General features: G+C 42.0%; 1 protein-coding gene across 5 annotated transcripts in view; it reads left to right on the forward strand.

Moving 5' to 3' along the window:
* Positions 1 to 9,580: 9,580 nt before the first annotated feature.
* The window catches only part of SPATS1 (spermatogenesis associated serine rich 1), a 30,749-nt gene continuing 13,317 nt past the window's right edge, over positions 9,581 to 27,012 (forward strand). For 3 of the 5 annotated variants that reach the window (XM_033102841.1, XM_033102842.1, XM_033102843.1), the window contains exons 1-4: positions 9,581 to 9,779; positions 10,185 to 10,234; positions 17,285 to 17,432; positions 26,847 to 26,971. In XM_033102841.1, the coding sequence (XP_032958732.1) occupies positions 9,613 to 9,779; positions 10,185 to 10,234; positions 17,285 to 17,432; positions 26,847 to 26,971 (490 nt within the window). In that variant the 5' untranslated portion in view covers positions 9,581 to 9,612. Of the gene's footprint in view, positions 9,780 to 9,805; positions 10,235 to 17,284; positions 17,433 to 26,846; positions 26,972 to 27,012 lie in introns of those variants that run through there. The other 2 variants (XM_033102845.1, XM_033102844.1) reach the window with 2 other exon arrangements.

A 27,012-nucleotide genomic window follows, 5' to 3' on the forward strand; every position in this document is an offset into this window, starting at 1 on the left:
TACAAAATTGTTCAGAGCAGCATGTTTTTTCCAGGCAACATATTGGCAATAACCTAAATGACCATCAAAAGGGAACAGTTAAATAAGTTTTAGTCTCCAATTCCTGGGCCTAGGGGTGCTGAGTTCACACTCTTCTGGCTATTTCTTCCCCTGGAATTCTGAAACTGGCTTCCCCTGTATATAGAGATCTGATACAAGTCCCCATTCGCTGCTTCCTCTACCCGGCCTGTGGGAGCGAGGAGCTCTTTAGTTGAGGAACATCTGGAACTTTTAAAGACCTGTTTCATCTGGAAGAAAGGTATATCTGGTTTAGAGTGTTTCTGGGATAAACAGAACAGGAATTTGAAAAGATTACAGTGTTTTGGAAGATTGCAGTGTTGGAAGGACGTGTTCATGCCTTATTTCAGAGCATGAGAATCATGAGGACATTTGATTTGGAGGAAGCGGGCAGTCCTGCAGTCGAGGCCTTACTCTTTGCAAAGCCCCATGAGTGAACCATGAGCAAAGTGTCAGAAAAGTGGACTATGAATTTGTCACAAGAGTTGGAGAAGACTGAAGAAGAAGACGTTTTTTCCTTCACTTGTAAAGTAAAAAAGACCAATAGCCTCCTGAACCCTTGGGTGTTTTGGAGGAACTGTTGAGGATGGATGAAATTCATTGGATGAAATTCTTGTTCTCAGCTCGTCACACCCTCCCTGGATTAGAACTATACATCCACACCCTGTGCCATGTGATTTTGTCTTATTGCCCACTGGTGTGGGTGGAGTATATGCCTCACTTCACTGATTTTGGGTTTTCCCATGAGACTTGCTTTGGCCAACAGAAATATGAGTAGAACTGACAATGTGCCAATTCACTCACTCCTCTCGTGCTTATGCTTTTCTACATGAGAAGAACATGCATTGGGCAGCTGCTGATCCCAGATGAATGAGACAAATCCCAGGAAGCAAACCTGAATCTAAGCTGTACCCTCGAGCCAGGCTGACCTGCAGCCTGAAATAGATTGATGTTAGCTGACCTCCAGAGCCATCAGTAATCAAAATACATGCTTGTTGTAGGCTACAGGATTTTGGAGAAGTTTGTTACACAGCATTATGGTGGAAATCACTGACTAATACAAAGACCAGAATGCAGAAGATGAGAGTAAAAGGGTAAGTGAGGTAGATGGCTAATGGATGAGTAAGGAAAGAAGCGATGGTGGGGTCTAAGCATAGCCAATAAGAAAGGGCCTCCAATGGGTGGCCGGTTAGCTCAGTTGGTTAGAGTGCAGTGCTCATAATACCCAGGTCGCCGGTTCGATTCCCACATGGGCCAGTGATCTGCGCCCTCCACAACTACATCGAAAAACAACAACTTGACTTGGAGCTGATGGGTCCTGGAAAAACACCCTGTTCCCCAATAAAAAATGTAAAAGAAAAAGAAAAAGAAAGAGCCTCCAAGAAAATGAGGTGGAGATGAGAGGAAAGGAGTACTGCAGCTGCAGCTCCATCCGATGCTGGATGGGCAGTGGGAGGAGGAGCAAAACACACACACACACACACACACACACACACACACACACACATCATTGCTGTTGGTAAGCACTGGGCCTTTCTAGTGTCTGTTCAGTGTTGACAATGTCTGGGAGGTTTCCAGGGAGTAGAAGTTTGATTTCTAGCAGGGTCTAGACTTCCAGTTTTAGAGCCTACCTAGGCTATGGTAACAATATGAGGTGTGATTAAACAATATGGTGAATGTTTAAATAAAAATTTATTGCAGTAAAAGACACATTACTGTTAATTCCTCTCAAAATATTCCCCCTCGCTTTGAACACACTTATCCCATCATCTTGACACTTTCTGAAGCAGTTCTGGAAGTCCGCTTTTGTGAGTGTCTTTAGTTGCGCTGTCATGGCTGCCTCGATGTCCTGAATCATTTTGACTTTGGGGAAGAGCCAGAAGTCTCACAGTGCCAGATCTAGTGAATAGGGTGGATGAGGACACACTGTAATGTTTTTATTGGACAGAAATTGCCATATACCAGAAGCGATGTGTTATATAAAGCATTGTCATGCTGGAGGATGATTTATGGCACACTTTAAAACATACCTTCTCTTAAGTGTTGCTCACACTTGGCTTACTGCACTGAACAAGTTGAAACTTGTCACACACTGTGACTAAGGTTCAACATGCCATTCCCCGTATTGAAGATCCCTGCCTTTCTGTTGGATGGTACTCGGCAGCAGCATTCATTGTATTTTGTGATCACAACGTAAAGGCTTCATGTCACAATCGCTTCCAGTACGGCAATTTCTGTCAAATAAAAACATTATGGTGTGTTCTCATCCACCTTATTCACTGGATCTGGCACCCTGCAACTTCTGGCTCTTCCCAAAGTCAAAATGACCATGAAAGGTAAACATTTTGAATCGATTCAGGACATTGAGGTAGCCATGACAGCGCAACTAAAGACACTCACAAAAGAGGACTTTCAGAACTGCTTCAGAAAGTGGCAAGAATGATGGGATAAGTGTGTTCGAAGCAAGGGGGAGTATTTTGAGGAAGATTAATGGCAATATGTCCTTTACTGTAATAAAGTTTTTAAAATTTAAGCATTCACTGTATTGTTTGATCACACCTCATATGTCATTGGAGCAAAATTAAAAAGGTGGCTAATGTGAGATCTAAGGATAGAACTGCTGAACAGGTATTGCACCACTAACCACTAGCTGGGATGCTCCCTAACTTTAAAAAGTCATTAGTACAGGGAACCAGCCCTCCAAAGTACAGATGCCTGCTGTGTGCTGGGCTGTGTAAGGTCTTGTGACCTTGGGAAAGTTACTTAATCTCTCTAGGCTGAGATTTGGAGATAATGGAAATAATAATAGTACCTATCCAATAGGATTGTCATGAGTAAGAGTGGGATTTTGGCGCAGAGTAAAGCCCTCCATACATTAATGTCGATAACTGTGCTGCCATTTTCTAATAAGAACTGATATATGGTGTTCAGTAGCAAATTGACATATTTGTATCTTGTGTTTCTGAGCCTAGATATTTAATAAAGGAAGGAGTCCCATCAAACACCTGACCAAGTCCTGAATTTTCATTGACAATACTCTGAGCGGAAAGCAGTCCTCCCACGTTTGGGTACCTTCTTCCTTAGTGGACATCAGCCAACCTGCTGGCTTTTGTTTTTCCTTTTCTCTTTTTCTCAGGGAAGTCTGTTTATTCTTATGCTTGGGAAGGGAAAAAGGTAGAGGTCGATTTGAAGGAACAGATGGCGGAGCTCAGTAAGATGCCCCATCTTACCACCAGCTTAGGCTGTGGTAGTACGATTTTCTAGTTGGCTTTTCCACCATGAGCTACGTGACCCGACCCCTCTGCAACACCTATAGTTTGTAAAATAGATTATATAACCTTTATCACAACTGCAGCTGTTTTTTTTTTTTTTAAAGATTTTATTGGGGAAGGGGAACAGGACTTTATTGGGGAACAGTGTGTACTTCCAGGCCTTTTTTCCAAGTCAAGTTGTTGTCCTTTCAATCTTAGTTGTGAAGGGTGCAGCTCAGCTCCAGGTCCAGTTGCCGTTTTAAAGTTGCAGGGAGCACAGCCCACCATCCCCTGGGGAAGTCGAACTGGCAATCTTGTGGTTGATAGGATGCGCTCCAACCAACTGAGCCATCCGGGAGCTCAGCAGCAGCTCAGCTCAAGGTGCCGTGTTCAATCTTAGTTGCAGGAGGCGCTGCCCACCATCCCTTGCGGGACTCGAGGAGTCAAACTGGCAACCTTGTGGTTAAGAGCCCACTGGCCCATGTGGGAATTGAACCGGCAGCCTTCAGAGTTAGGAGCATGGAGCTCTAACTGCCTGAGCCACTGGACCAGCCCCTGTTTTTTTTTTTTTTAAGCCAGGTTGGTCTCTGAACACTAACTTGCATTTATTTCCTAATCTGCTGTATACATTTGCTCCAGTTCTGTCTTGCATTCTCCTTTTCCAGGGGAGAATTTACCAGATCAATGGGCATGACCCAACCCCTTACCCAAAGGCCTCTAGTCCAGCTCTTCAACAACCTGCAAAAATGAAAATTGCTTTTATTGCTTTCTCTCCTTGCCCTTTACCCAAGAGAATAGGCCAAATGCTGTTCATTTCCTCTTGCATCAGATCTGAGTCTGTGCTTCATTATGATAGAAGTCACTTGGAGGAGGAAATGCTCTTAACAAAAGTACACACTTATTGGCTTCTTATGATCTGCATTTCATTCTAAGTGCTTAATGTATTTATTCATTAATCTGCTCAGTCACCTCTGAGGTGGGTGCTATATTCATCTCCCTTTACAGGTGAGGAAACTGAGTCTCAGAGAGGCTCACTTGCCCAGGGATACACAGATGGTAAGTGGACCTGGCAAGATCTGCACTCAGGGAGTCGGGCTCTGAAGACTGCACTTGAACCCTCTATGTCATTGTCACAGTATAGGCTGCTTTGAAGGTTACCACAACATTTATTTACCTGTTTTTTTCTGGAAAAGTAACAGATATTCAGCAACGTTCAGAGATTTGGCAGACTCTTACTAGGCCCCCGGAAGAATCTGGCCCCCCACTGGGAAATATTCTCTTAGAATATGGATTACTTAATGTCTCTTTGTCCCCACTTTGAGCCCAGGTACCTGTTCCAGGCAACAAGAAAAGTCCATTCAATTTCCTATTATTATGCCAACATCTCTCCACTCTCAGTTTGGCTGAAATCAAATTAACCATTTCCCTTTTCATCCCCTCTTTCCTCACTAATTCACACGGAGACTAATGTCCAATTAGATCCATCTTTCGCGATCTGGTGTCCTCGGCCTACAGGTGTTGAAGTGTCTTTGCCTTCTTCCTTTGTTGGTTGGTGTCTCATAAGGCACTTCCACTCAGTCCTGCTCAGACAGTGGTCTTCCCATCTTATCAGACTAATCCACCTAGAACACTCGGGTTCCAGAAGGAAAGACATGGCACAGTCAAGCTAGGTAATTGCAGAGTGTAATAAAGGGACTTGTAACAAAGGTGCAGGTGGGCTTTAGGGAAGTCACTGAGGGATGGAGCAGAGCCCCAGGGCTGTAACAGTGGGGGGCCACTGTTACCCCTAGGCCTGAGAGGCCAGGGAAGGAAGCAATTACTGGACCCCAGAGAGAGTTGGGGGAGAAGGCCCTTGACAGGAGCTATGGCCTTAGAGAGAGGAATATCAACTACTGAAGCCCAACAGGGAAGGAGCTGGGGGAATTAAAACCCTGATTTCACTTCTCTCCTTCCTTCCCAAGAGACACCCTCCAGTGTCTCTCAAGGGAGCTGGGAATGCAGTCCATACAGGTCTGGCTCCTGGGTACAGACCAGGGTGGGGACAGTGGGGAGTGAACCTGGAGGGGCAAAGGGGAGGTATAAAGGTACACAGCATGTACCACTTTTGCCTGATCTTTCTTCTCCTGAGGGGTTTGCAATGACTTCCCATTCCATATTGGGTCAAATTCAGCTTTCTCCCTTCAAAATCCATAGAGAACAGGCATTGCACTAACGTACTCATACACTGGTATCCTTACTCTGTGAGTCTATTTTATATGTTGTGTAGGTTACTGAAATCTTAGTCGTGTATTTATGTTACTCTGATATCCTAGCCAAGGGGAGATTGCTGTGCTTCTGGGGATGGGATGAACATCATCCAGGCCTTCCTGGGCAGTCTGGCAGCATAAGATGGGAGTGGCAATTGCCTGGTTGGTACTGAGATAGCAAATGGACCCCGTTGCTGCTGAGAGCACATGCGAAGAAGGCTCTGGTACAGTGATAAGAGCCCAGGCTCTGAATCTATAGAGACCGGGTTTAAACTCCAAGTTTGCCAGTTACTAATGGGTCTGTATGTCACCCCTCTGAGCCTGTCTTTTGTCATCTGTAAAATGGGAAGGATTCTTAAAGCATCTTAAGTTTGTAAGGATTAAATGAGATAATACATGTAAAGAGATTGGTATAGCATAGGCCCTCAACTGGAGCACGTGACTTATTTTTACCCACCTTTGGAAACCAGCTCCAGGCACAGTGCCCGGCACGTAAGAAGTGCACGATAACCTTCCTGTCCTGAACTGGGGGCAAGGCCCTTTGAGGATTTGGAGGCAGGTGAGTTCTGAGATAGCTAACGCTTCCTCTCCACACCTTTGCCAGACCCCCTCTGCCTAGCACTGGTGGTTTTCAAAGGCTATCCTGCGTCAGGAATCCACTCAACACCCACTTCCCCAGCGCCCTCTTGGTATGAGGCCCTACGACGCCTCACCCTGTAGGCTCCAGTGGAGAATCCCGGCACATTTCCTTCCCTTGCCCTGGTTTACACTGCCCTCTGGTGTGTACTTACGGGACAAGCACGTTCAATGAGAGTTTTGTGGTGACTTTTTTTTTGACATTGGGGAAGAAAGGCTCTCTTACAGGGGCTGTTTGCAGTGTGTGTGTGTGTGTGTGTGTGTGTGTGTGTGTGTGTGTGTGTGTGTGTGTGTGTGTAGAAATAATGTTTAAGACCCCCTCCATTTAACTTGCAACTCCTGAGGTTTACCAAACACATGAGGCTTTTTACCAATGTCCCTGGCCACTCAGCCATCAAATAATGCCATCCTTCTGGGCTCAAGTTTCTGTCTATGGTAGGCAATTTGTGTTTGGCCAAGACCCAACAGGAGCAGAGTCAAGTTTGATATCACTTCCCCTCTGCTGTCTGGTTTCCTTTGATTCCTGGGCACCTAATTCTTAGCGCCGTCCCCGCTGCTTTCAAAGGTCTGTGGTTGCCGGTGACAGTCGAGCCAAGAGAGACCCAGCAACAGCAGGCCCGGTCCACTTGCATCCGCCACCCTGCCTCTTGTCCATTTCCCCTTCTCAGAGCAGAGCTCTGGGTCAGTGAACTCAAAGTGGGGCTCCACAGGCTGGAGGGAGCCAAAGGGGGCTAGAGTCCAGCACTCCTTCTGCTGGTCCTGCCATGGATTCTGCTGGAAGTATATGCCTTTAACCGTTAGGTTGAATCATGAAGTTGATGATATACAATCATTGTTGACCTACAAAAACAACCATTTCATACAGTTCAATGTAATGCTTAGGCTCATACCCCCTGTAAGTGCTGGTGGTGGCCCTGGAGTCCCAAGTTCCCTGGGTCATTCAGATCCTGGCTCATGGCACATCAAGATCAGGGACTGTTGAGCTGGGACTGGCCCCACTCCCCATGTGTGGTCCTTCTGTTCTTGCATGGGTTCCGTGGTGACCTCTAGGCCAGACTTGGTTTGGGGTGTGCAACCAAGGGATAAGCCACCAGCACCACGCCAGGTAGCAAGGGAACAAGTCAACTTAACCCTACAACTGAACTCAAGTCTAACAGTGTCTACCCAGGGATAGTACCCAAGTTAAGGGTTCAATCACATAAGCCTGCCAAACCTCCGGGCCGGGTGCAGGAGGCATGTAAGACTTGCCCAAGGGATGAAAGCAAAGTGGCCTGGAAAGTGTTAAAGCTGCTGATTAATAAGAGGTTTATGAATCGCATTTCATAGGACTCACTGAGAGTGAAATTTTTTTTAAAATCAACCATTTTTCTAATTTTTCTTTTTTAATTGGGGAATATTGGGGAACAGTGTGTTTCTCCAGGGTCCATCAGCTCCAAGTCATTGTCCTTCAATCTAGTTGTGGAGGGCGCAGCTCAGCTCCAAGTCCAGTCTCCATTTTCAATTTTTAGTTGCAGGAGGCGCAGCCCATCATCCCATGCGGGAATTGAACCAGCAACCTTGTTGTTGAGAGCTTGCGCTCTAAATATCAGGCTGCCCCACTGGCAGCTCAGCAGCAGCTCATTGTCTTCAATCTAGTTGTGGAGAGCACAGCTCACTGGCCCATGTGGGAATCGAACCGGCAACCCTGTTGTTCAGAGCTCGCACTCTAACCAACTGAGCCATCGGCCACCCCGAGAGTGAGAGAATTTTCACTCTGGGATTCACCCTCTATCCTGTAATCCCCGGACTAACAGATAGATCTTGGTGTCCTGGAACCTGCTAGTGCAGTTTAGGAACCTGGTGTCTTTCCTCCCAAGAGGATGCAAACAGGAGAGGGAGGGTCTCAGCTCAGGTCATTTTAACATCCATCCATCCATCCATTCATCCATTAAACAAATGGTTATTGAGCACTTTTATGTGCCAGGCACCACACTAGGTACTTGGTGGATAGCAGTGAACAAAATAGACAAAAATCTCTGCCTTCCTGGCATTGCAGCATCGTGGGTCAGGCCATTAATAACTATGCTGTTGCCCAGCGAATATTTCTATTACAAAGCTGGTACCTCTCCTACCATGGGATAATTAAATAGATAAAATGTGTTTTTCTTAAACTTTAATAAGAGGAAATGCCCAGGATATAATGAGAGAAAATTGCATAGGTAGTTTAGCTCCCATGATGTTAACATATATGTGCATACAAAAATGTACAGGTGGGAAATAGCCTCTAAACATTAGTAGGGGTGTGGCACACTGTATTTTCTAAGATGGCCACGACAAGATCCCCCGTCCTCTAGGCTCTTCATACAGTGTGACCTTGATTCTCCTATTGAGATGTACGGTCAAGGTTTCCTCTCCCTGCATCCAAGACAATACAGCTTCTGCCTGGTCCTCCTGGGATGCTCCTATTTGGAATGCCAGACTCTGTGAGGAAGCACGTGGCAAAGCCGCGTGTAGGTGATTTGGCCAAAGCTCCAGCTGAGGTCCTAGCTGATAGCCAATGCAAGTCACCAGACATATGAATGAGGAGGCTCCTGCCACCTTCTGACTGCAGCCGCATGAGAGATCCCAAGCATGAACAGCCGAGTTTAGCCTAGCCAACCTCCAGAATCAGGAGCTAATAATGATAGTTGTGTAAAGTCACAGAGTTTGGGGGTGATTTTTTTATGCAGCCGTAGATAGCCAAAGGAAGTTGTTTACCTGGATTGTGGGTCGATGGGTATGAACACTATTTTTCTATATTTTCTAAGATTTCTACAATGCCCATTTATAATCAGTAAAAAAAGTGTTATTAAAAAGAAAAACGCGGTCTAAATTTTTTTTGCTTCACCTAGGGAGAAATTAGATCTGAATTTGAATTGAGGGGCTTAAACTAGACTGGGCGAAAAGCTTTCCCTACTAGCCTGATTAGATGCTGGAAAGGATTAGTAAAACAAATTCAAGTTGGTATGATGGAAAGAGTGTAGATTTGGAGTGAATAAATTTGGAAATGAGTCTCAGTTTTCTGGGTGACCTTGCCCAAACCCTTGCTCAAATTCAGCTTTCTATTTTGAAAAATGCAGCTGGCTGCTTAAGGAAGATAAAACATCCACCAGGGCTCCTGGCCTAGAAAAAGCGCTTTGTGAGAGGTAGGTAATCCTGTCTAATCAATCCCAATTATAAGCGGGCATCTGCAAATGTGGAAGGCTCATCCTTCACTGCTGCCAGAGACTGCAGTTCTAATAATGAAAATTGCTAGAAGAGCCCAACTGCTAAAAAAGAAATCCAGAAACTCTGAGCAACTTTTCCAGGGGTCATTTGCCCACGACGCTCTGCGGTGGCTGGAGCCTATAGCTCTGCCGCTCTCAGAAGACTCCATCGCATGCAGGGGACCAGAGAGCCCCAGGATGCAGAGGGAGGAGGACCCGGAAGCCCGGCGGGTGGGAAGCGGCGTGGCCGCGCGTTGCTGGGGCGAGTGTCCGGGCAACCCTGGAACGCGACTTCGCCGGAGGAGCAGACGGCGGCCGCGTCCCTCTGGCCCTTGGCTCTCGGCTCCTCGCCTGGCTGCCAGTGGGTGCGTTGATCTCGCCGCATGTTCCCTGGAGGCCCTTCCAGAGTAGAGCTGGGCCACCCCTCTGGGGAATGGGGCGGAAGACCCGGAGCGGGAAAGGGAAGGAGCACCTGGGGGGGCGGGGCAGTGGGCTCTGCGCCCCCTCAGGGACAGAACCCCTCGGAGCTCTGCGGGCATCCAATCAACACACGCCCCGGTGGAGGGACCCAGGGAAGCTCTGATTAAGAGGCCAACCCTGCCCTCTTGAATTTCAATGGCTTGTGGAGTTTGTTTTGATTGCTACCTCTCTTACAAAGGTCTTTTCTTTGTCTCTGGGTTGCTTTTAATGTTTAAAATCAACACGTGCATGGGTGAGTCCATGTTCACGGGAAATAGTCCGCGGGGCTGTCATCTTCCCTCCATCTCCAGAGCGACCTGCAGCAGAGAGCTGGAGAAGGTTCAAGAGAAAGGAGACCACGGTATGACCACGGGGGCGAGAAGATAACAGTTGCGTTTAAGAAACCAGGAAGGATGGGTGTGGATTTGATCGCCATATCCAAGTTTACTAGGGCCAAGAGGCACCATTTGAAATTTAAAAGGAGGCTAGTGTTGGTGTGTGTGCGTGTGTGTGTTACTTGAAGATTAGCTTATGTCTGTAGGAGTATTAACCCAAGATCTGATAAGGCAGAGAACAGCGTCAAAGCAGAGTCTCATACTTTACCTCCCTGGATATCATAACAGCCCAACGGGTATAATACATATGAGTAAAGAGAGCGAGAGGTTTGACCTGCCCAGTGCTTCAGTCAATAAATGGTGAAGCTGGGATTTGACATGAGTCTTCCGGTTTCCAAAGTCTGTACCCTTTCATTTTTTTTTTTTTTTTTTTGCTCATATATTAGTAGATTTGTGGCACTGTTTATTGGATGGGACAGGTCAAGTGGAAATTATGACCACTTTAGGGAAAGGTTTAATTAGATAATGGATGGTAACTCTGTAATTGTTTCTTAAGGCTGAGAATGTTTGGGGGCACGTTTGTCTTAAGAGAACAGTGTCATGGAGCAGAACAGTCACAGTCTCAGAAAACTTCAGAATGAGTAGATGTCCAGGTTGGCATTTACCTGTTATAGGTGAGTGGCCTATGTGCTGCAGATGTTACCACAAAGGGTCTGCTTGCCTGCGTGCATCCAAGCCAAAAGAAAACAGGAGCAGGCATTCGCAGGAAAGAAAGTAAACGTTTACTTAAGGAGTTAGCACTAAGCCCAGAGATACAGGTGAGCTAGTGCTTTCCAAAACCTGGCTCTGCGATGGCCTCTATAAAGGCTATAAAAAGGAAAAATCGTTAATCGTGGTTTCTATGGCAGTTGGGGCTGCGGGCTCTGCTGATTGGTGGGGGCTAAGGCAGTTGATCATGTGATCATAGCTTCAGGTCCTGGCGTCAGTCATGGCGCTATTTGGTCTGGTTTCCAGAGGATGTGGTCTGTGGGGCCATTCCACGTTCCTGAGTCTGGAGCTGAAACATCACCAAGGCCAAGGTGTTATCTCTATTTTATTAAAATCTAATTCTAGGTTTAGTTATTAATATCTAATTGAGGTTTAGTTATTATATCTTAGTCATGGTTGATAGACCTGAAGCTTTATTCTTAAATGAATTTGGTGTTGACCAGAGCCTAATGTCCCAAGGGCTTAATGATCAAAAGGAGTGGACATACAGTATATGCACAGGTAGGAGGGTCTGGGGAAAGAATGCAAGTGAGTCATAGCTCTATGGGGCGAAACCAAGCTGGCTGGGGTTAAAGCAGAATGCATGCTAGAGACCTGAAGTTCATGTGTGGTTACACAAAAGGGATTGTAAAATGTTCTGTCTCTGCTCCATCAGCTCTTAGCTTGGTCCCTGGTCTTTTGTATTCCAGGTCTGGATCTACTCCTTCCTAAGCGTGGGGAGAGGAGGGAGGTGTGACTTACCATACCTATCTATAAGCAGAGCCAGGAGAGCAGGAGGAGTTAGAACCATTAATTGCCCAACATGCAATTAGGTCAGCAAGGCGAAGAAGGTTCTGGAAGTCTAAGCTCCAGACCTTTCTGCAGTTTCCAGGTTGATCTGGGTTAAGAAGGGAGCTGCTGTTTTAAGGATGGGTTAGAGGGGTTCGTGTTTCTGAGTTAGGAGTACCAGGAGAGCACTGGCCCTTGAGATCCCCAGACCACATTAACCAAAGATCCGTGGCTTCCTTTTCTGCTCTGTAGGTGTGTCCACTCAGGAGACCACACCTGAGCTCAGCTTAACATGGAGTCCACAGGGTTCCAGAAGGAAGGGCTCCAAAAACCAGTTGAAGATGGATGCACAGCTATAGGGTGTATATGCGTTTTTCCAGCAGAGAGGCCCCATTGCTTCATTACCTTTCAGGGGAGTCTGTGATCCAAAAAAGGGTTAAAAACCACCATCCTAGATCCTTACATGGTGGAGCAGATAAGCAGAGGTGGGAAACTGGATGTTTAGTTAAAGGGTATCCACATTAAACTAACTTGGCTTGATGTGTTGTCTACTTCCTGCCAGACAGTGCTATTGTGTAAATCAGCTGAGATGACAAGTGTGTGAAAATGCCTTGGTTATGTAAGGTTGTCATTCCTGTCTAAAGACATGGAAATAATTATCATGAGTTCTACAGATGGTAACAAAGAAACAGAATTTCTTCTAAATTCTCCTTTGCCCCCAAATTCCTTTCTAGTCACCAGAACCTTCTCTTGGTTCTTTTGGTTGTATCACCTTTCCTTATCTCAGTGTTTTAGTGACTTGTTAGAATTTCCTATCTTATGGCTTACTGGACATTTATTGCATTTGAATAACAATGATGATAATTGGTGACCCTTTCAAGAATGATGTACCTGAGCTTATTTGTTCCTCACCACAGCCTAGTGAGCTAGAGAGGTGCTGTGGGCATTGGGATTGGGGCATGGAGGGGTAATTGACTTGCTTAAAGTTACTTGATGTCTGCACGATGGGAATATCAGTATCAGAGTAGAAGCGTTCAGACTTGCAATTCCAGCACTCTTCTCCTACCTGAGCAGATGTAGAGAGGCAGTTTGAGGCCATGTTTGTGTCTCCAGGTTGTGTATGAGGCTGAGTTACTTCTAGAAAGATCCTGTAGTTGGTTGGATCTGGAGAATGTGATGTCTGCCAGTTTAACAGAGACTACTCTTTTAGTCCTTGTCGGTCAGATAAGACTTTCCTGTTACCCAGCAGCGACAGGCCACTTTCTAGAGCATTGCCAACACAAAACTTCTTAAGCAAACAAGGAAATATGCTAAATCTGTATATGTGATTTTTCTGCTGGCTGCTCAGGATTATGTAATACATTTAAATTTTGCCCCTAAAATTAAAAAAGAAAACACAAAAACTTGTGAAGAGACCCCCTCTGATACCATCCATAACAACCAATTCTGGCTTTGGTGAACTCTCAAGTCCTTTAGTGGCAAATAATACAATTTAAATGTTTACAGTCTATGAAAAGGCTGCCTCTTTTAAAAACTGCGGGAAAATATTATCAAAAGTCAATGCTATAATAAATAACTCAGAACTTACATATGAGAATCAATGTAGAAGACATCTCTGCCCTTGATCTGATTTCTTCTCTACATGTGTGGGTCTTTTCTGCATCCTTATATGTAAATTTTATATTTTTTATATGGGCATATTTCTAGAAGTAGAACCATTGGATCAAAAGTGTACTTCTTATAGGCTTCGGAAGACACATATATGCAAACTACTCTTCAATAAAACGGAGACATTTCCACCAGCAATGTATGAGAATGCCATTCCTCTAACGTGGGCCAAACTTGGGTATTTGCGAACTGAAAGCAAATAATGGTGTCTCATTTTAATTTCAGCTTTTTGATTAGTAGGAAAGATTAACTTTTTTGCAAATGTACATTGGCTATTTTTGTGTGTGTGTTTTTAATGAATTACCTGGTCATGTCTTTTGCTCATTTTTTTCTCCTTGAGTATTTATTTTCATCTTATAAATTTACAAAAACTCATAATTTGTCATGACTACTATTTTTCTTATCATGTGTTATAAATTTTCCCCAGTTTATAGTTTGCTATAGAAGTTTTAAATGTATATGTATCCAAGTTTATTCATCTTTTCCTTTATTTTGCCTGTATTTGATATCTTTCTAAGAAATAATTCCCTACTCTAAGATTATATAAACATTCACATCATTTTTTAGGTACATCTTTTATTTTAAGTTTTACATTCAAATCTATAATTTATCTGGAATTTATTTTGGGATAAGAGGGATTTAATTTTATTTTGATTCTAAATGGTTAATTAGTTGTTGTAGCAATTTTTTTTTTTATGATAAATGGTGACCCTTTCAAGAATAATCCATTTGTTCTTCACTGAGATAAAATGCCACCATTATCATATACAATTTTATTCTATCTACATTTTCTATTTTGTTCTGTTGATTTATCTGTCAGGGTTTGTATCAATACCATCTTGATTACTGTAACATAAAACTACATTTTATAAATTATACTCCATAGCTCTGTAACCTTGAACAAGTTATTTGACATTTCTTGTACTCAATCTTTTTTACGTGTAAAGTTATTTCCATTTTATTTGTAATTATGACCTCCTTTTCATTTCTCATACTGTTTACTTGTGTTTAAAATCTTTTTCTTGAACTTTGCTTGTCCCCTTGTTAATTTTTTTCCATGAAGCCATAATTCTGATAATTTTTTTTTATTTCATTTCTTTTATGATTTCCTTCCTTACCATTTTTTTGGGGGTTATTCTTTTTTCCTTACTTCTTGAATTGAAAGCCTACCTCATTACTTTTGGAATCTTTTTTTTTTTTTTTTACACTTTAACCCATCAATTCTAAGATGAACATTTTTCACAGTTTGCATCTATGAAGTTGGATTGGTCTTACCAGTGCTGTGGGCCCAGCAGCAGGTGTGAAGTAGTTGTCATAAAGGAGCACTGAATAATGCAGAAGGTGTGTCTGTGGTTTGGAAGAAAACTCCAGAAGCAATAGAGGAGCAATTAGAAATGCTCCATCACCCTGTTGCATTGAGGTCAGTTTAGGTGGAAAATGTGGGCTTCAGTGATTGAGTTGAAAAGTGAGTTAGGAATCAAACTTTCTTATGTGAGTAAGGTTGAAGAATGCCTTAATTTATTTTGCTTATGTTTTTTTCCTTTAAATATGCTCACAAGTGATATAGGCTTACAATCTCTAAGTTTAAAGGTGCTTCAATAAGTATAAAGTAAAAAATTCTAAGGGATAAAGTTTAATTGGCAGCTTTTGTTCTTTGTGGTGCATAAAATAATAATGTTATTACAATGGATGTGTCTTATATTCAGTGAAATACAGTATATGCATTTAACGCTCTAGTTTCTAATCACTGCTTTAGTTGACCCCACAGGTTATGATGTATAGTACTTATGTCATTCATGATTAAGCACTTCATGCTTTCCATTACGATTTCTCCTTTTATATGAAATAGTTACAAGCGTGGTTTGAGTTTCCAAGCATATGGATTTTTTTGGGGAGGGCTGTCTTTTTATTGTTGACTTGTGATTGTGTTGCATTGTGGTCAGAGAGTGTGGACTGTGTTATATTTGTTGATGCTACTTTTGTGGCTCAAAGGGTGGTTAGTCCTTTGGCGGTTGGGGACCTGTGCTCTCCTCTTCACCGCTCTGCCCCTTTCTCGCCCCTCTGCTGGGCTCCACTCCATCTCAACTACTCACACCTCAAGCAATCAATTGATCTTCACTGTACCTGGGGCTGCTCTAGGCCCCACAGCATATTCCCAACAACTCTTCCCACACTTGTCTGGTCCTGAGAATCAGTCACCTGAGATGCTTTTTATTAAATATATGGATTCCCACGTTTTCCCCAGTAGTTCTGGGTCAGATCTCTGTGATCTGCATGTTGTTAAACTGCATGTTGTTAAAGTGCCCCTAGGTGATTCTCATGACCAGGCAAATTGGGGGACTGCTATGAAGTTGCGAATCAGGAAGTGGGACGGGATGAAATGCAGTACAGGGATGGAGATCGACTCGCAGAGGAAGAAAGTCATTAACAAAATCATGAGCCTAAGAGCTGCTGGGGAGAAGGGCCTTGTTAAAAATGTGGATTTCCGGACCTCACATCTCAGAGAGATTCTAATTCAGTGGGTCTGTGATGGGATTTGGGAATCTGTATGAGTATTTTTAATTCTGATACAGGCCGTCCTTATGCCCTACCACGAGAAACACCAGCATGGGGATATTGTGAGGAGACGAAGAAGCTCAACTGGCCTTCAAATTGGGTAGAAACACAGGCAAAGTCCTTCTTTGTCCGAGTAAAGGGTTTGGTGATAGGGTTGGGATTTGACAAGAGTATAAAAGATATGATCCACTTGCTATATGAATTTGAGAGGGAGTTCATAAGAAATGAATTAAAAATTGTCTAAGTAGCAGTCCCACTGATAGATGATGGGAATTTGCAGATGGCACGTGGTAGATACCATACACACGTGAAGCATGACCCTATGTAGGTGGAACAACAGTCAGTCAAAAAATGCACTCAAGTCAGAGAAGTCTGAATCTTATTTCTTGTCATTTTCTTATAACTAGAAGTTACATTGTGTCTATTGAGCTTCTATGCTTATGCAGTTATGCATAAAGATATGCACTATCCACTCATCTGACTTTTTAAAAAAGTGAATGGACAAGGCACACACCGATATAAAATGATGAGAGAACAGACTGTCTTTCACTAAGCAGTAATTATATAGCAGAATGAAGACACTTCTCTATCTGATGGTCACTGGCTTTTAGGACTCTTTTGCTTGTAATGATGGGTGGTTGGGGAGATATAATTCTTTTTCATTTATTCACTTGAACACTATTGAACATCAATTTTGTGCCAGGCCTTGTTCTGAGTGCTGCGAAGATGAATAAGACACAGTCTAGCGGGGAAGACGTGTATGTAAATGATGACGACACTACAATGTGAGGGGAACCCATGGAAGCTTCTGAAGACAGTTCTTTGGGTTGTGATCACCAGCTATATTCATTGGTCTTTCTACGAACAAATCCTTTGGAAAATTGTATTAAGATGGTCGATACAACATACAGTGATGGATAGCTCAAGTCAGATCTTATCTCTTTCACTTAGTTCAGAGTAGACAAATCATGTAAAAGGGCATGCAGTCTAGCACAGCGCTTAGGATTTTAGACTGTTGTGTCACAAGAACTGTGATCAACTCTGGGCTGAGATGTTGATTTTCTATGTGCAAGTGGCTTAATCTTCTGAGCTTCAGTTTCTTCATCTGTAAAATGGAAGGATAAGTAAACGTACATTTGTGGGTGGTTAAGAGAATCAAATGGGAAAATGCGTGTAAGACGTCAACACAATCCCTAGTACATAGTAAATACTCAAAAAATGTTATTTTGAAAAAAAATATTTATAATCTAGGGAACAAGATAGAGTGGAAGGTATTTTCATTCATGTAATCAAATGGTGATATCTATGTGTTGCAGGTGCTAAATGCAAGGATTTTCTGGAATCTAAGGGATGCTTTGCCAACACAACATCCTCTGACCAAAGGGTCAGCCCCTCTTCTTCTGTTGCAACATGTCTAAATGTCAGTGAGTCTTCAGGCCCCTGCCGATCGTCTGCTCACCTAGAGTACGTAAGGGTCCAGTGAAGAGCCATAAATGGTGGGGTGAATTCTGACCAGGGAGCCAACAGTCTGAGCAATAGCTTGACATCTTTGACAAGAACATGGATTCTGGAGCCAGATTGTCTGGGTTCAAATCCCAGCTCTGCCACTTAGCACCTGTGTGAACTTGGGCAAATTACTTTGCCTCCTTGGGCTTCAGTTTTCTCATCTGTAAATGGGGATAACACTCCATAGGATTGTTGTGAGGATTAAATGAGTTAGTACATGTAAAGTGATTAGGTGACTCCCTGGCATGCAATAAGTTCCGCACAAGTGCTTGCTCTTATGAAGTTCAAAAGCAGGGGTAACTAAACTATATTTTTTGGGAATACATACATATGTAGGTAGTAAATCAAAGAAAAGCAAAGAAATGATTACTTTGAGGGTCAGAGTCAGGATAGTGGTACCTCTCTGAAAAAGGAATGACACATGGTTTCTGGGGAGTGAGAAGGGAGGGTTAGCCTTGTTTCTTTCTTGTCCTGAATGTTGGCTTTATAATTATTTATAAAGCTGTACTTATGTTTTATGTACTTTTCTCTGTTTATATTTCTTTTACAGTAAAAGTTTTGACAACCTTTTTCTAATAACTTTTGTTATAATGAAAGTAATTTCAGTTCATTGTAGAAATTTTGAAAATAAAACCAGTATTAAAAATAAAAATCAGGGTGGCTGGTTAGCTCAGTTGGTTGGAACGCGGTGCTAATAACACCAAGGTTGCCAGTTCGTTCCCCGCATGGGCCATGGTGAGCTGTGCCCTCCTTAAAAATAAATAAATAAATAAGTAAAATAAAATAAAAATCACAATAATTCCACCTCTTAGAGAGACAGTGTTAAAGTTTTGATGTTTTTAACATGCATAAGAAAAAAACTTCTATTTCTTATGCAGATACATATATATTTATTTGATCATATTTTAAAACTCACTTTTAAAACCCACTTTTTCCCATTCTGCATTTATCTACTCCTCCCCTGTTTATCTGTCCATGTCCTCCCCACCATGGACCCTAAGCTCCTTGAGAGCAGGACTGTGTTTGGATCCTCAGTGTCTAGAACAGTGCCTGCCACAAAACGTATTCAGATAAATGTTTGTTGAGTAAACAAAATAGATGAGTACTTCCAAGATTCTTTTGGAATGTTTCCGTTATCCTTGCAATCTTTTCTACACAGTTTGTTCAGCAAAGCCTTTTGAAAAATATTTAGGAGAGACTTATTTTATGTCAATGCCAAAATTAACATATTCTGAAATTGACAGGGGGTGGGGCTCTGAGTTATTGCATTTTTGCTGTATCTGCACACAACCAAAGTTCAAATATGTTAGTATACATATGTTTATTTAAAACTGGAGATCAAGCTACACACAACTTCTGAGTTATTGCACTAGTGTTCTTTATGATTTTTAGAGCACATTGTTTAGCATGAGACTACAGATCCAACTTAGATCCTGTCTAGGATTTCAATTTCTTGCTCTCTGTCTTCTCCTTCTGGTACCCCAGTGATGCAAATGTTGTATGCCTGTTATTATTCCAGAGGCCCCTTAAATTATCCTAATTTTTTTAATTCTTTTTTTCGTTTTGCTGTTTTGATTGGGTGTTTTCTGCTACCTTATCTTCTAAATCACTGATTCGATCCTCTGCTTCATTGAATCTACTGCTGATTCCCTCTAATGTATTCTTCATTTCAGTTACTGTATTCTTTATTTATGATTGGTTCTTTTTTATGTTTTCTATCTCCATTTTTATGTTTCCTGTCTTTTTGTTGAAGTTCTCCCTGAGATCATTGAGTATCCCCATAACCAGTGTTTGGAACTCTGTATCTGGTAGATTGCTTGTCTCTATTTTGTTTAGTTATTTTTCTGGAGCTTTGTTCTGTTGTTTCATTTGGGACATGTTTTTTTTGTCTCCCCATTTTGGCTGCCTCCTTGAGTGTGTTTCTATATATTAGGTAGGGCTGCTATCCCTCCCAGTCTTAGAAGAGTGGCCTCATATAGTAGGTGTCCTGTGGGGCCCAGTGGTGCATTCTCCCTGAGCCGGGTGCTCCAGGTATGTTCCTTGTGTGTGTTGTGTGTGCCCTCCTGTTGTAGTTGAGCCTTGGTTGCTGTTTGCTCGTGAATGGGAGGGATTGACTCTCGGACTGATTGGTTGTGAGGACTGGCCATGACTACAGTGGAGGAACTGTTGTGCAGGGGCTGACCCTACAGGGAAGGATTTGCATTAGCAGGGCTCTGGTGCCTGCCCAGTGTGCCCTTTGGGTGTGTCATCCTTGGAGATGCCTGGGTGATTCTCCCGTTCAGTCTGAAGCTGGCCACTGGGTGTGCCAACCCCAGGGCTTCCTGGGAGGGGACCTGCTACAGGCCAAGTTCAGCCAAAGCCTGTTCCCTGCCTGAGGCCACCTGGTGTGAGCCACAAAGTAATTTGCAGATGGCTACCACCCACACTGGGCTTGGAGATGTCACGAACAAAGGCCACCTCTCACTAATGCCTGGCTTAGGACTGCTCAGCCAGAGGTATGGGACACACCAAAGCCAGATGCTGCTTGTTTGTTTTTTTTGACCCTTTGAGAGATTTTAGGAAAGTCTGCAGAATGAGCCAAGACAGGCCGTTTGCACAGAAAAGCCACTGGAAGCGGCTTGGGTGTGCCGGAAAGTTGGTTGGGGCAGGGTCTCAGGGAATCACCAGGGTGGGGCAGATGAATGGTTTAGCCAGATTGATGGAGACTCAAATAATCACCATATCTGTGTCTGCATGCTGGGAAGGGGTAAGTCTTAGCAAAGAAACAGTGGCTTCTGCCAGCTCCTCTGTTTGGGAGAAAGCTGCCCACCAGCCCTTGCTGGAGCCAGACAACTCAGTTCCTCCCCATATGTCTCTGGCATCTTTTGAGCTGCTGCCCCAGCACTGGAGCTTAGAGCGGGTGAGACTGTTAGTGAGTAAGTCTGTGCGTGGGCCCTTTAAGAGGAGAGCCTGGGGCTGCAGCTGCTTTTGTCTCACTCAGCCACAATCTCAGCTGGTTTTCCCAGCCAGAAGTAATGGCACTGGAACCCTGGGTTGGGGAGCCTGGTGTGGGGCTGGGACCCCTTGCTCCTTTGGGGTGGGGGGAAACTTCACAGCCGAGATATCCCTTGAGTTTTTTTTTTTTAAAGTTTATTGGGTTGACAATTGTTAGTAAAATTACATAGATTTCAGGTGTAAAATTCTGTATTACATCATCTATAAATTCCATTGTGTGTTCACCACCCAGAGTCAGTTCTCCTTCCATCACCGTGTATTTGATCCCTCTTACCCTCATCTCCCACCCCCCACCCCCGTTACCCTCTTGTAACCACTAAACTATTGTCTGTGCCTATGAATTTTTGTTTCTCATTTGTTTGCCTTGTTCTTTTGTTATTTTTGGTTTATATACTGCTTATCAGTGAAATCATACGGTTCTCTGCTTTTTCTGTCTGACTTATTTCACTTAGCATTATACTCTCAAGATCCATCCATGTTGTCACAAATGGTCCTATTTCATCTTTTCTTACTGCTGAATAGTATTCCATTGTGTATATATACCACAACTTCTTTATCCATTCATCTATCGAAGAACATTTTGGTTGTTTCCACGTCTTGGCCACCGTAAATAAAGCTGCAGTGAACATTGGAGCATGCGTGTCTTTATGGATAAATGTTTTCAGATTTTTTGGGTAGATACCCAGAAGAGGGATTGCTGGGTAATATGGTAATTCTATTCATTATTTTTTGAGGAACCTCCACACTGCTTTCCATAGCGGCTGCACCAGTCTGCATTCCCACCAACAGTGTATGAAGATTCCTTTTTCTCCACAGCCTCTCCAACACTTGTTACTATTTGTCTCGTTGATGATAGCCATTCCGACTGGGGTGAGGTGATATCTCATTGTGGTTTTTATTTGCATTTCTTTGATGATTAGTGATGTTGAGCATTTTTTCATATGTCTATTTGCCATTTGTATGTCCTCTTTGGAGAAATGTCTCTTCAGGTCGTCTGCCCATTTTTTCAATTGGGTTGTTTGTTTTTTTGTTGTTGAGTTGCATGAGTTCCTTGTATATTTTGGATATTAGCCCCTTATCGGAGGCACTGTTTGCAAAAATCTTCTCCCATTCAGTTGGTTGCCTTTTTATTTTGTCGATGGTTTCTTTTGCTGTGTAGAAGCTTTTAAGTTTCATATAGTCCCATTCATTTATTTTAGCTTTTACTTCCCTTGCCTTGGAGTCAAATTCATAAAATGCTCTTTGAACCCAAGGTCCATAAGTTTAGTACCTATGTTTTCTTCTATGCAGTTTATTGTGTCAGGTCTTATGTTTAAGTCTTTGATCCGTTTTGAATTAATTTTGGTACATGGTGACAGATGGCAGTCCAGTTTCATTCTTTTGCATGTGGCTATCCAATTCTGCCAGCACCATTTGTTGAAGAGGCTGTCTTTTCTCCATTGTATGTTTTTTGCTTCTTTGTCAAAAATTATCTGTCCATATTTATGTGGTTTTATTTCTGGGTTCTCAATTCTATTCCATTGGTCTATGTGTCTGTTTTTCTGCCAATACCATGCTGTTTTGATTATTGTAGCCCTGTAGTACAAGCTAAAGTCAGGGAATGTGATACCTCCAGTATTGTTTTATTTTCTTAAGATTGCTTTGGCTATTCGGGGTCTTTTGTGGTTCAAAACAAATCTGATGATTTTTTGTTCTATTTCTTTAAAAAATGCCATTGGGATTTTGATGGGGATTGCATTAAATCTGTATATTGCTTTGGGTAATATGGCCATTTTAACTATGTTGATTCTTCCAATCCATGAGCATGGAATGTCTTTCCATTTCTTTGTGTCTTCTTCAATTTCTTTTAAAAATGCCTTATAGTTTTCAGCATATAGATCTTTCACATCCTTGGTTAAGTTTATTCCTAGGTATTTTATTCTTTTTGCTGCAATTGCAAAAGGATTTGTTTTTTGTATTTCTTTTTCTGAGATTTCATTGTTAGTATATAGGAATGTAATGGACTTTTGTACATTGATTTTGTAGCCGGCAACTTTACTGTATTCGTTGATTGTTTCTAATAGCTTTTTGGTGGAGTCTTTAGGGTTCTCTGCAAAGACTCCTGCAAAGAACCTGCAAAGAGTGACAATTTAACTTCTTCATTCCCAATTTGGATGCCTTTTATTTCTTTCTCTTGCCTGATTGCTCTGGCAAGGACTTCCAACACTATGTTGAAAAGCAGAGGTGATAGGGGACAGCCCTGTCGTGTTCCTGAACGTAGAGCAAAGGACTTCAGTTTTTCACCATTAATTATGAGATTAGCTGAGGGTTTGTCATATATGGCCTTTATTATGTTAAGGTAGTTTCCTTCTATACCTATTTTATTAAGTGTTTTAATCATAAATGGATGTTGTATCTTGTCAAATGCTTTTTCTGCATCAATTGATATAATTATATGATTTCTGTCCTTTATTTTGTTTATGTGATGTATCACATTGATGGATTTTCGGATGTTGAACCATCCTTGTGCCTCAGGGATAAGCCCCACTTGGTCGTGATGAATAATATTTTTAATACATTGTTGTATTCGATTTGCTAGAATTTTGTTTAGGATTTTTGCATCTGTATTCATCAGAGATATTGGTCTGTAGTTTTCTTTTTTTGTGTTGTCCTTACCAGGTTTTGGTATCAGGGTAATGTTGGCCTCATAAAATGAGTTGGGGAGTACTATCTCTTCTTCAATTTTTTGGAAGAGTTTGAGCAGGATTGGTATTAGATCCTCTTTGAAGATTTGGTAGAATTCACTAGTGAAGCCATCTGGTCCCGGACTTTTACTTTTGGGAAGGTTTTGGATGACTGATTCAATTTCGTTACTGGTGATTGGTCTGTTTAGATTTTCCAGTTCTTCATGGTTCAGCCTAGGAAGGCTATATGTTTTTAAGAACTTGTCCATTTCTTCTAGGTTATTGAATTTGGTGGCATATAGTCTTTCATAGTATTCTTGGATGATCCTTTGTATTTCTGTGGCATCTGTGATAACTTCCCCTTTTTCATTTCTGATTTTGTTAATTAGTGTCTTCTCCCTTTTTATCTTAGTGAGTCTAGCCGAGGGTTTGTCAATTTTGTTAATCTTTTCAAAGAACCAGCTCTTCGTCACATTAATTTTTTCTATTGTCTTTTGTTCTCTATTTCATTTAGTTCTGCTCTGATTTTTGTTATTTCCTTTCTTCTGCTGACCTTGGGTTTCATTTGTTCTTCTTTTTCTAGTTCTTTAAGGTATAACGCAAGGTTATTTATTTGGGATTTTTCTTGTTTCTTGAGATAGGCCTGTAATGATATAAATTTCCCTCTTAAAACTGCTTTTGCTGCATCCCCAAAATTTTGGTAGGATGTATTTTCATTGTCATTTGTTTCTATGTATCTTTTGATCTGTCCTCTAATTTCTTCTTTGACCCGGTCATTCTTTAAAAGTATGTTGTTTAATCTCCATGTATTTGTGTTTTGTCCTGCTTTCTTTTTGCAGTTGATATCCAATTTCAAAGCCTTGTGATCAAAGAATATGCTTGGTATGATTTCAATCTTCTTAAATTTGCTGAGGCTGATTTTATGTCCCAATATATGGTCTATCCTTGAGAATGTTCCATGTACACCAGAAAAAAAGTGTATAGTCTGATGTTTTAGGAGGAAGTGCTCTATATATGTCAATTATGTCCATTTCATCTAATGTGTCATTTAGGGCTGCTATTTTGTTATTTATTTTCTGTTTGGATGATCTATCCATAACTGTCCATGATGTATTTAAGTCCCCTAGTATAATTGTGTTTTGGTCAATTTCTCCCGTTAGTTCTGTTAGTAGTTGCTTGGTATATTTCGGTGCTCCCTGATTGGGGGCATAAATATTGATAACTGTTATATCTTCTTGTTGTATAGTCCCCTTTACCATTATGAAATGTCCATCTTTGTCTCTTGTTACCTTTTTAACACTAACGTCTGTTTCATCTGATACCAGTTACCTTGAGATTTTTAATGGTCACACGCAGGTGTGGACGACCAACCTGTTCCATGTCTCCGCCCCTCCTACCAGTCTTGAGGTGGCTCTTCTGTATGTCCTTAGCTGTAGGGGTTTGGTTCAGCTAGACTTCAGGTGATATTCAATGATGGTTATTCTGTAGGTTAGTTGTAGTTTAGACTAATTTTGAGGTGGTCAGGAGAAAAGGTAAGCACAGCATTTATGTACTCCTCCTTCTTGACTGGAAATCAGTCCATTTCTTTTTCAAGTGGAAATGATTCTATTGGCCATCACAGGATTGTTAGTAGGGAGCAAACGAGACAAGCAATATGAAGTTGCTTTGACACTACTCCAGTCTAATAAGGGTGATGAAATGTTTGAAAAAAGAACCTATGATTTGATAACAGATAACTGAAAACATTGGCCACGGCCATCTATCACATTCAAAGCCCCTTAAACCGGAAGTGATTGCATTTTCTGCTGACACCCACAGTAGTGTGTTGTAGGCCTTTTTAATTGCCAGGAAGTTCAGCCCTAAACATCATGCTCCTTTATTATAACCATTTCAGTCTAGGTTTGTTTTTGATTACTTCTTCCTCTTATCTTTATACGTGTTGATTTTTAATTTCCATTTAATGGTTTTATTTAACATGTATTTTTTTGTAACAGTTTTATGGACGCATAATTCACATACCATATAATTCACCCATTTGAAATGTGCAGCTCAATGGTTTGTAGTGTATTCACAAAGTTGTGTAACCATTACCACAATCAATTTTAGAACATTTTTGTCACCCCCAAAAGAAGCCTGTTACCCTCTAGCAGTCATCCCTCACCATGTCCACTGTCCCCTCAACCCTAGGCAACCACTAATCTACTTTTTATCTCTATAGATGTGCCTATTTTGTGCATTTCACATAAATGGAATCATAAATATGTGGTTTTTGCTGCCTGGTTTCTTTAACTTAGCATTATGTCTTCAAGGTTTATCCATGTTATAACATGTATCAGTACATCATTCTTTTTTTTAAAAAAATTGTGGTAAAATACATACATATAACATAACATTTGCCATTTTATCTATTTTTTTTTTTTTAATAATTGCAGTTTTTGCAATTTTTTTTTTTTTTTTAAAGATTTTATTGGGGAAGGGGAACAGGACTTTATTGGGGGAACAGTGTGTACTTCCAGGAGTTTTTCTCCCAAGTCAAGTTGTCCTTTCAATCTTAGTTGTGGAGGGTGCCATTCAGCTTCAAGTTGTTGTCCTTTCAGTCTTAGTTGTGGAGGGCGCAGCTCAGCTCCAGATCCAGTTGCCGTTGCTAGTTGTAGGGGGCACAGGCCACCATCCCTTGCGGGAGTCAAACCCGGCAACCTTGTGGTTGAGAGCCCGTGCTCCAACCAACTGAGCTGTCTGGGAGCTCAGCGGCAGCTCAGCTCAAGGTGCCGTGTTCAATCTTAGTTGCAGGGGGCGCAGCCCACCATCCCTTGAGGGACTTGAGGAGTTGAACTGGCAACCTTGTGGTTGAGAGCCCACTGGCCCATGTGGGAATCCAACCGGCAGCCTTCGGAGTTAGGAGCAGGGGGCTCCAACCGCCTCAACCACCGGGACGGCCCCATTTTATCTATTCTTAAGGGTACAATTCAGAGGCATTAATTATCTTCACATTATTGTGTGAACATCATTACTATCTATTTTCAAAAAATTTTCATCATCCCAAACAGAAAATCTGTAACCATTAGACAATAATTCCCCATTCTCCCCTATCCCCAGATCCTAGTATGCTAATCTCCTAACCTAATCTATCTTCTGTCTCTATGAATTTTACCTATTCTAAATATTTTATGTAAGTGGAATAATACAATATTTGTCGTTTTGTGTTTGGCTTATTTCACTTAATGTTTTCAAGGTTTATCCATGTTGTAACATGTGTCAGAACTTCATTCCATTTTGTGTCTGAATAATAGTCCATTGCATGTATACATGACATTTTGTCAATCCATTCATCTGTCGATAGATATTTGGGTTGTTTCTACTTTTTGACTCTTATGAGTAATGCTGCAATGAACATTCACAAACATGTATCTGTTTGAATCTGTTTTCAATTCTTTTGGGTACACCCCGAATACCCAGCTGTATAATTGCTGGGCTGTATGGTAATTCTATATTTAACCTTTTGAGGAACCACCAAACTGTTTTTAAGCATGCATCTTTTGAATATGTTTCAGGCCCCTCAAATTGTGAATAAGCAAATCATATGCTCATGGACGTTTATGGAAGAGTAGGCCTAGTTCTCATAAGTGAGGGTAATTCTGGTATAAGATATGTAAGACCAGGTTCTAACTACCAATTAAGCACATGGAAGAATCTAATCCTTCTGCTTCCTTTCCAGCCCTGCTGCAGATTTGGATCTGAAATCCTCCTCCTCACATTTTGATCACTCCTCTGAAACCTCATTGCCTGAAGTTGAAGAGGATAAATATCCTGAGGAGTTCAGCCTTCTTAAGTTGCAGACAAGTGAGTAAGTCATAGGTTCTCCTCCACATGCTTCCATGCCG

This window comes from Rhinolophus ferrumequinum, chromosome 3 (assembly GCF_004115265.2).
Source record: "Rhinolophus ferrumequinum isolate MPI-CBG mRhiFer1 chromosome 3, mRhiFer1_v1.p, whole genome shotgun sequence".
Lineage (NCBI taxonomy): Eukaryota > Metazoa > Chordata > Mammalia > Chiroptera > Rhinolophidae > Rhinolophus > Rhinolophus ferrumequinum.